The 10,148-nt window shown below is 58.7% G+C and overlaps 1 protein-coding gene across 1 annotated transcript in view; it reads left to right on the top strand.

The window, feature by feature from the left end:
* MICAL3 (microtubule associated monooxygenase, calponin and LIM domain containing 3) overlaps positions 1 to 10,148 on the top strand; it is a 114,935-nt gene that overhangs the window by 76,917 nt on the left and 27,870 nt on the right. Inside the window, 5 exon segments of the mRNA XM_045295900.1 lie at positions 1,948 to 2,088; positions 7,124 to 7,237; positions 7,771 to 7,917; positions 8,462 to 8,544; positions 9,572 to 10,108. Of these exon segments, the coding sequence (XP_045151835.1) occupies positions 1,948 to 2,088; positions 7,124 to 7,237; positions 7,771 to 7,917; positions 8,462 to 8,544; positions 9,572 to 10,108 (1,022 nt within the window).

Here is a 10,148-nt window from a genome sequence, read left to right as displayed (position 1 = left end):
TTCTTTATGTTCTCTTCCCTCCCCTCCGTGTCCCCTCCCTCTCCACTCATCCCCCGCGTGGGCTCTTGACGCTGTTTGTCGGTGTCTGGCTCCCCCTGCCATAGAAGGGGAGTATTGCCCCTGGGACAGAGAACTGCAAACCCAGTCGCTCCAGCACCTCTCTAAGGAAGAAGATGCGGGTACACCTGAAGGTACCCACTCTGCCCGCCTTGCCCACCCTCAACACTGGCTCCCTATGAGCCCTCCGGAATTTACCTCCAAGAGCAGGTCCCAAATGAAAACACGAGGGGGCTTCCAAACGCTGGTGGAGAAGTTTAATTCTCTCCCGATTCTGGTTTTGTTTTTTCCCATGAAATATTTGAAGCCCCGTCATCCCTGAGTCTCAGAGCTCTGTGCTGACAAGCTTCGGCACGCCCCTCGCCGGGCTCCCATGCTGGGCGCACCCTTCCTGGGCAGACAAGCACACAGTAGTGTGGAAGTCAAGAGAGATTTCCAAGACGATTTCAGACAGAGCCCTGGGGAGTGTGGCCCCAGGGGTCCCCCTCGTGTTTCTGCCATGAGTTCCCCTCAGCCAGGCGGGATACCCCACATTAGTCACGGCCAAGCCCAGAGCGTGGCAGAGCCCCTTCACCACCACGACCACCACCACAGTGCCCAGCACAGACCCTGGCTGTGCCTCTTTAGGGTCTCTCCTTTCCAAGGGAGGGGGGATCCCCACAGCCTCACACACCACGCATAGCCCGTGGCTGCTCCAGCCTGGCAGCTTTCCCCATCCCTGCCTCCCTCAGACCTCTCTGAGCCAGCCAGGCTCGTGGTGACTTAGCCATGACATAGCTCCATACGGGCCGGTGAATCTTAGGAAAAAGCCCATCAATCTGTGGGAGCAGGGGAAGGGACTGAAACCGCAGGAACAGTTGCCCCCCAAGTCTGGCCGTCTTCCTGGCATTTTCAGGGAGCTCAGGCGAGCGTCTCAGGAGCCCAGATTCTCAAATCGGTGGCACCTGCTCCTGCTCCCCGAAAAGCTGCCCTCCCTTCCCCAGAGCCTCTTCCCCAAGTGGTTGCCTGTCCCTTTATGTTAACCCCACTCTATGGCATGCTCGAAGCACTAATGACAGGGAGCCCACGGGCAGGGACTGCATAGGGGTCCCCGGGGTTCTCACAGCAAGAGTCTAGGGAAGGGGCTGCTGGGGAGCGCGGAACATTCATCTGAGGAACCCAGTCTTGTCCATGAGGGCGTCTGTGGGGCACCAACGTACTTTGAAGGCAAAGGGCTGGGGCCTCAGGAAAAGCAGAGAGGTGCTGGTTTCAATCCCATGCTTGTGGGGCTTTCTCCCCCAGCCGTTGCCTCTCCGGCTCCATCCTTTCCTTTGATCTGTGCGGTCACAGACCAGCATGCAGCATGGGACCTGCCCCTTCCCAACAGCAGCTTCAGCTGCACCAGCAAGAGCCGAAAAAAGAGACCAACGTGGGAGTGGGTTTGCGTGTGAGAGAAGGGTACAGTCCCCTCACTCCTCGCTCACATCACTTAAATCCCAGAGGGGCTTCTTGAGCACAGCACGTGAGGTGCGTGCCTGAGGTGCGTGCCGGTCCCTCGCTGTGCTAGGTGGCAGAGCTGAGCACTTGGCACCCTGAGAGGTGGCTCTGTCTTGTGTTCTCTTGTTTTTGCACATTGGCAGTGTGGGGCGGGAAGTGCACAGGAGGAGGAGAGCCCTTCTGTGCTGGAACTTGTGCCCCCCCCCCCTCCGGGACCAGCAGTGCACACGGACACCCCGCCCCCCACAAGCTGACCGAGGGCAAAGGCGTCTGGGTGTGGTTCCTCAAACCTTGCCTCCTCCTGGCTCACACTGAGATGCTATAACTTCTCTTTCTCTTTCCTCTCCTGTGGTGTTCCACTCCCTCCTTCCCCTCGCTGTCTACTTGCTCCTCCCTCCCCGTCACCCGGCACAGCAGCCGGGAACCTGAGGCTGCAGCAGATCGCCCACCCGGCCGATCCCTTGGAGATCCAGGCCGATGTGCACTGGACCCACATTCGTGAGCGGGTAGAGGAGGAGCACATGGCCCCAGCCTCCGAGTCCTCTACTCCGAGAGGTAACCGCACCAGGACCCAGGACCCCGTCCCCTGGGCATCACCTGCCCCTCCTCCCAGAGGGCTGCCCTGCTGGGGCCAGAGCCAGCTTAGCCCGCTGCCTGCCTGGTGCCGGCCAGGAAAACTGCCCTAGACAGCTGGGCAAAGGTGTTCAGAGTCTTCGGCTCTGGCCCCACAGCCACACAGTATGGAGAACCCAGGCCCCCGGCCCCACCTTTCCAGGCAGGCTTGCCCCTGCCCCTCTCGGCCCCTTCCTCAGAGTGTGTCTGGGAGTGAGTGTGTGTCCGTCTGTCAGGCAGGGTGGGGTGGTTATGGGTCAAGAAATTCCTCCCCTTAGGGAGCAGAATTCCTGGCTTCTCGGTTTGAGGTGAGGGTGAAGTGCTGTGGACAACAGGCTACCATACCACCCTCTGGCTGCGAGCAGAATTCCTGGCTTCTCGGTTTGAGGTGAGGGTGGAGTGCTGTGGACAACAGGCTACGCACATACCACCCTCTGGCTGCTCAGGAGTAAGGGGGACCAGTGGAGACTGCTGAGGGGGTGGGGGCCGTGGCTCGCCCTCTGTCGCCCAGTGCCCACTGCACACACTCCTGCCTCCACGTGTCCATTTAGTGCCCGAGCTGGGCCACACGGCACTGGCTGTGCAAGAGGGCTCTGGCCTTCTGGAACCTTGAAATTGGTGCATTTGATTGTGCCCGCCCCCTGCAGCTGGACCAACCTCTGCCCACTCCTTTTACAGCAGTGTACACTCAGAGCATTGTGCCAGCGCTGAAGAGGAGTGCCAGGCTGGCCTGCATGGCCCTCACCTACGTCTCCTCCCCTCTCCTCTCTACACCCGGATGGCCCACCCCACAGACCAGGGCACGGGTGCGCTGCCCACCACCCACCCTCTGTTTCCCTCCTTTTGGACTTCCAGGAACGACCTCCGCTCTCCTCGGCAGACACACCTCCCCCTGAGTAACTCTGTATTTATCATCTCTTTTCAAATCCAGTACCCGACCTTCCCTCCGTCCGCCGCGCGGCAGTGCAGGCCTGGCTCGAGACGGTCTCCAGAGGTAGCCTGGTGATGTTTGCTCTCTCCCAGTTCACAGTAACCTCTCTCTCTCTCAGCAGCTCTATTGGCTCCTTAACTCTAGAGTGCCGATCCTGCTGCAGTGCATGCCGGGCGGGCGGGGGCACATGCATGCCTCACCCCAACGGACAGTGTCCTCACTGGGACCATGTCGCTGCATGCGCCAGCCACTCGCCCGCGTCCCGTCCCGGGGAGGCCAGTAGGACAGACAGGGCCCCCCCCCCCCTTTCAATGAGCAGAGGTTAGATACAGGCCAACCCTGAAGGGGCGTTCTGAGTGCTGAGGTTCAGAGTCTGTAGAAATCCAGCGAGTGGCCTTTGTATTCTTAGGGCGTTTCAGAAAAGGAATCAGTCCCAAAGCAGCTTACGGGAATGCCTCGGGAAGGGAGAGGGGCACTGGAGAACGTGCTTCAGCTAAAGGCACAGGGGACAGGCTGGTCCGACCAGGCAGGGTCTTCAGACTGAGAGATGGTGGAAAGGTCCCTCCGTGTCTCATGAGACATGTCCTCGGCAAGAGGATGGTTGGCATTTTGAGTAGAACAGTTCTGTCCACTGCAGGACATCGATGGCCCTCAGCCTCCATCCTGGACACGTCGGCAGTGCCCTGTCCACCCTCACACTGGTCTTGCCGGCAACCGATCACTAGCCCATCGTGTTGCCAGCATGGCTTGAGGAAGGGCAGGAATGACTCCTAGCTGAGAACCTCGCTGTCCTTGCAGTGACTTCTAGAATGAACGGACCTGGAGCTCAGACCAGTGCGTCCAGTGTCCCTGGCAGCAGTGGTGGGGGAAGCACGCACAGTCGGCAGGCGCCTTCCCACCGAGCCCTGGGGAAAGAGGGACTTTCTGGGTCAGAGTAGAGCTGTGCTCCACTGAGCTTTCTCCTCAGAAGAAGCTCACCTGGCCTTTCTTCTGAGCGCCTCTGCGTGGACTCAAACCGCAAACCTTTCACAGAGCAGCAGAGGGCTTACCTACCCTCACCACCTAGGGGCCCCGGGAAAGAGAAACCACGTGACATGCAGTTCAGCAGGACCTAGGACTCAGTCCTCTCCTCACCTCAGTTTGTATTGCTGGTGGCTTCGTAGCTTGCCCCTGGGCCTGGTAACCACAAGGTCAGCAGTTCGAAACCACCAGCCTCCCTGCAGAAGAAAGATGAGGCGTTCGACTCCCGTAAAGAGATATTGTCTCGGAAACCCACAGGGGCTGTTCTCCCAGTCCCGGGACAGGGTGATCTGAGCACGAGGACTGCAGTGAGTCGGAATCGACTCGATGGTGCTGAGTGAGGGTGATCAGACGAGCCGAGGAGACAGTCCTCCAGCGGGGATCAGATCCCGGCCGGCAGCCAGGCACTGAGGACGGCCTGGCTCCTGGCTCACGTAGTGTGTGGCTCCTCCGCTCGCGTGGCAGCTTGTAGCACCTTACGCTTCATCGTAACCGATTGACTCTCTCCTTCCATCCTCTCAGCTGCCTCACTCTCAGCTCTGCTGCGGCTGCTGCACCGACACCCCTTACCTGTTTGTTGCTTTGTGATACATGTGATGACTGTTCTCTTCAAGGTCCGTCCAAGGCGCATGGACACTCACCCTCCTGAGTGCACGGCCGTCACTTCTTAGTCCACACTCAGTAGGAGAGCCCCGTAGAGCACCACATGACTAGGACTGAAGCCAGTCTAAGGCCGTGAACCTTGACCTTCATCAGGGGTGTCGTCTTTGGGTCTCTTTGGTGTGGCTTTTACTTTTAGCTCATCTGCCACCAAAAGTATGAAGTTGCCATCGGTACCCCAGCACGCATAGGTTCCTATAGGAGAACATAGCAAGCATTGGGAGGGCGGGAGGGCACAAGCGTGCAGGCTCTGTTTGGCCCAGGTCTTTGTGTGCCAGCCTCCTACAAGCCTGGACCTTCCAGATGACCAGACCCCTCCTCCAGCTACCAGCTTGGGGTGACTGTCCAAGGAGGAAGATACTGTGGGTGGGAAAGATGTCTGCCCAGACTTTCAGAAATGGTGACCTGTAATGATGAACTCATTGCTCACTGACCACATATGAAGGTCAGGCTCGAGACCTGGACCCAAAGGAAGCAGGGGCCTGCTGGTGGGGTTTTTATTGGGGCCTCGTGTTACTAAGCCTCAGAAGGCCCCTGCCCTGGCTTTGATGGCCAGTCTTCCTACATGACTACAAGCTGTGTTAGCCCACAAAATTCTTAAGCCCCTGGGGGTAGCTGAGTCCCTCCCTCCCTGGTGTTATCTCACCATGTGCCATCGTTGGAGACAGGGAGGATGGCATCTGGCCATCGGAAGCCCCGCCAGCCCCTCTGGTCCCTCAAAAGGGAGCCTCTGGTGCTGTTTGCCAACCTAGAACTTCCTGGAGAACCCATCTTGGCCCATCCCCTGTCTGTTTCAAACGAAACCCTGCTGGTTCTCTGAAGACCAGGGCTGTAGCCGGTTTATGATGAATTAAGGTGCAGAAAAGAGAAAGTGTTGAGCGTGGAGAACTGTTGGAGACCCAGCAGCATGTGTGATTACTGCCTGGGTCGAGACATAAGATCTCAGCAGCCTCTGGGAGCTGCCCCTTCCCAATCCCAAGCCCCTAAAAGCCCACACTCCCTTGGTCTCCCCTCTGGCTGCACCGCGGTGGCCCTGCCGTCCTGCCTGCTCACCCTCCCGGTGCTGGGGCATGGGTTAGGGTTAGGGTTCCCCTGGCTGCGCTCTAGAGAGGGCCTGCCCCAGTCTGTGTTCAGCACAACTTAGGAAACCCTCCAGCTGAGCTGCTCCAGGAGGGGCCCTGAGGGGGGGGGGGCTGCTAACAAGGTGGGTAGTCCGAAACTACCAGCCGCTCCGCAAGAGGGAAAAAAAGAAAGTTGGTCTCTGAAGCCCACAGGGGCCACTTTGGCCCGTCCTAGAGGGTCTCTGTGAATCAGCAGCAACTTGACGGCAGTGCATGTGTGTGGTTTTCTTGAGCAGCTTCCGGTTCCTTGGTGGCCCAAACTGGGCTGTGGTACACGGGCAAACCGAAGCTCAACTGCTCGCCCGAAACGTTTCAGGAGTGATTTGGGAGGACGCTCTTGGAGCCCTTGAGGAAAGCCCTGGCAAACGCTCAGCAGACTCCCCACCAACAAGCACGGCTGGTCTCCGGGAGAGCTGGCTGCGGCTTCTCAGAGAACTTCCTTTTCCTAATGGCTCCCTCTTCCTCGGAACTGTTGGTGTGGTTCTCTACGTGCGTGGCTGTGTGTGCGTAGGGACTGGTCCTTATGAAGGTTATTAGCGCTGTGTCCCGCTTTGCAAACAGAATCGCAGGCAGAAGGGCTGCCCGTGATTTTGGAAAATGAACTTTGCATATCCTCTCTTCCCTTTTCTCCTAATTCATCCCGAGCAGAGCCACGCTCTCTGCCAGTTGCAAGGGCCGGGCCCGTGAGAATGCCACCGGCCACTCTGGTGTCCCTGAGTGAGCACATGGCCTGAGGCCTCTGGACCTTTGTCACACTGCACGACAGGGGAAGTGGCCACCCATGAGTAGGTTATTCTGAGCCGTGAGTGCCTCCTGGCGGCACCTGCCTGTGAGTCCTGGCGCAGAAGCCGCCACTGTTGGAGCCCCTGCAGATGGCATGCCACCTCCCTGCCAGTCTGGAGTCTTCTCCGCAGACCTGAGGGATCCTGCTCGTGCAGGGGGGACCCCAGAGGATGGTGGGAAAGATGGGCAGGCTTTGGGCTGCTCTTTGCCACCCATTTTGCCCTTCTAGAGCAGGGAAATGCTAAGGTCAGGTGTTCTGGATGGCCTTGCGCCCTTCCAGCACCTACACTACTCTTAGAGCGGCCCCCCGCCCCCCCAAAACCCAGACCCCTGAGGGTCTCCCTTAACCTGCTGCCTCCACCACCTCCTCACGGCCTGAGAACGTCCACCTGTAGAGGCAGCCTGCTTGTCTGTCTGTCTGCCTGTCCTGTCTTTTCCTCCCTTGAACGTTTCTGCCTTACAGTCCCCTTTGAGGAGAATGCCCTGGAAGAAGACGTGGATTCGGAACCTGCAGAGATAGAAGGGGAGGCAGCGGAGAATGGGGACACGGGGGACACCGGTGCTGAGCTGGACGATGGTACGGGGGACCCCAGAGCCTCCCTTCTCCCCGCTGGAGGCGGGGCCACAGCACTTTGGACCCAGGATTGGAAAACACACAAAACCAAGCCAACACACAGAGCTCACAGAAGGAAACCCTTAGGTCCCCGGGCACGTTCCCTGCTCCGCCACCCACACACCCATGGGGTGTGTCAGTTCAGCCACTCCATCCACTGAGCCTGCATGGATTCCATCAGAACCGAAAGCCCGCCCAGGCAGGCTGGTCTTCACAGCAACAGCGAGGGAGTAGAGGGTTAGGCTGGGTAGGCGGATTGTAAGGGAACACAGATTTGTGCATGGTCACGTGAGTCCTGGAGGCCAGGCTCACCTGCCACCAGTAAACCAGTGTTCTCTCTGTCACAGCCTGGCCTGTGTCATTGCTGCTGTGTTTACAAAGAGTGAGAGACCCACAGGATCGCTGCGACTGGGCTGTCCCTGAGGAAGGCAGGGAGGAGCCTAGCCTCGCTGGGATGTGCACCCAGGCCTGTGCTGTATCTCCCTTCCGTCCCACAGATCAGCACTGGTCTGATGATATCCCATCAGATGCCGAAACCGAACTCCGCTTGCGGCACCAGGAAGAGGTGGAGGCAGAGCTGGAGCTAAGGGTCTCAGAAAATGAGGACGAGACGCCACCCCCCATTCCAAAGCGACAGGAGAGAGGTGAGTGCGCGTTCTTTGCCACGAGAAACACCTTGCAGAATTCCTGCCTCTAGTCGGCTGAGGGTGACTAGACAGTGCCGGTCCCTGAAGCAGTGCTGTGGCGCTGCAGCCTGCCCACCCTCCACATGGTCAGCAGGGACTCCTTCTTTGTGCTTGGGCCACAGGCACCCACCCACACATGGCTTCAGCCAGCACCCCCACCCCCGTTTGCTATACACGGGTGCAAAAGAGTAGAAGCTCAAAGCTTTGGGCAAGATCATAAACACGGACTGAAGTTAACCCTCCTGGTGCACTACCGACGGAAGAGTTGTGGGGAAGCACATTGGAGAACTTCCATCACTGGGAGGACTTCTTCCCACAAGATGTGTATGAGGAGCAGGCCCAGGATCAGGGCTGTCAGCTCAGCCTGGAACTCCCAGCTCCCTCTCTTCCCTGAAAATGGCCAGTGGGCCGCCGACTGCCGGCTGCTGGGGGAGGAGAGGAGCCACCTTAGCCTGAGCGGGGTGGGCTTTCCGGGCTGAATCCCTGTGTCCAATCTTTCCAGGTCCCTCGAAAGTCTCCAGCCCCACCGAGCTCCCCCGAAACCAAGGTGTTGGCTTCTCCCCAGTCCACAGCCCTGTGACAGAGGTAAGAGCCCAGCAGAACCGAGGGCACCCTGAATAGAGAAATCGCCTCTCGTCTTAGGGCCCCTAGTGAACACCACACGAGTAGCGGGGAAGGAGCCTACTGGCCTCGTTCTAAGGAAGCTTTAAAAAAAAATTCTCCTTCCTCAGCGTGCCGAGTAAAGCTGTTGAAAATGCTGCCTCAGGCGGGGCTGAGCCTTCCTAGGAAGGGAGGGGGGACAGCTGAGTCCAATTTCCCCACCACTTCCCCGAGCCGTGATTGTGCCGCAGGCTTCACCCTCTGGATTGTGTCCACATGCTACGTGTGAGAGAGAGAGAGAGAACTCCACCTGGGCAGTTCAGTGACGTTAAATACATTCATCATGTTGTTAAATACATTCATCATGTTGTTCAACCATCACCATTAAGCCCAAGTTTTTCTGTGACCCTTTTGGTTAATAAATAGTTGTTTACCCCACATTGCCACCAGAGCTCCTTGGATTTAGTATAAGCTCCACACTCCCTGCCATCAAGTCGATTTCCAGCTCAGTGAGCATGTAGGGCCGAGCAGAACTGCCCCTGTGGGTTTCTGAGGCTGTGAATCTTTACAGGAGCAGAGAGCCTCATCAGTCTCCCATGGAGCCGATAAGGGTTTTGAACAGCCAACCTTGCAGTGAGCAGCCCAGTCCCACGGGGCTCCTATATAGGGGTTCTAAAATGGAACCGATAGAGCGGGCAGGGAGACATGGTCTCTTGGAGTTGGATGCATAACCGCTAAAAGGAATGAGAAGGAACATTGGTTGTGTTTGTGTGTATGTGGGGCGAGGGTTGCAATGAAAAAGCCTATGGGGGCAAAAAATAGAATTGAGAGAGAGAGAACAGGATGTTTCCGTGAACTTTGTGAAGTCCCTCATGTTTCAGCTAACGCTGGCTCAGGCTCCCTGAGAAAGAATGTTTGTGGGCGGTTGTTTTTTTTGGGGGGGCGGGGGGTGGGTGGTAATGACCAACGTTAAGTGCCTTCTAAGCCCCTCTGTTTACCATCCCTTCCGTAGGGTGCTCGAAGCCCATATGCCTCTGTCGCCCACAAGGTGAAATCCCCAGAGGAGCGCTTTTTCCCGGAGCCTCTGCTCCCCCAAGAGAAGCCCAGAGCTGAAGCCCCCTCCGCGCAGACCACCATACCCTCGCCCATCCGCTCCCAGCCCGCAGCGCTGCCCGAAGCCAGGGTGCCCGCCTTCCTAGTTGGCCCTCAGCAGCTGCCCCTGTCGGCCACCGCCACCACCCCCCGGGCCCCGCTCCCCATCTGCTCCCAGCCTCAGCCTTCCTCTTCCTCCGAGGCCACCATCCCGTCCCCCACGGAGTCCCCCATACGTTTCCAGCCCATCTCGGCCAAAACGTCCACCCCGCTCCCCGTGAGCCCAGCGGACGGCCCGGACAGGCGGGGCAGCCCCCTGGCCGAGGCCCTGGCGCGGAGCAACCTGGTGGAAGAGTTCTGGATGAAGAGCGCCGAGATCCGCCGCAGCCTCGGGCTCACCCCGGTGGACCGCGGCAAGGGGCCCGAGCCCGGCTTCCCCGCGCCGGCCCAGAAGCCAGTGACCCTCGGGTCCTGCTCGCTTGAGAAAGCGCAGGAGG

This window comes from Echinops telfairi, unplaced genomic scaffold (genome assembly GCF_000313985.2).
Source record: "Echinops telfairi isolate 266 unplaced genomic scaffold, ASM31398v2 ScPeMD7_6273;HRSCAF=7185, whole genome shotgun sequence".
Lineage (NCBI taxonomy): Eukaryota > Metazoa > Chordata > Mammalia > Afrosoricida > Tenrecidae > Echinops > Echinops telfairi.
The sequence above is the reverse complement of the archived record's forward strand: the minus strand, read 5'-3'. Positions and strand labels throughout refer to the sequence as shown.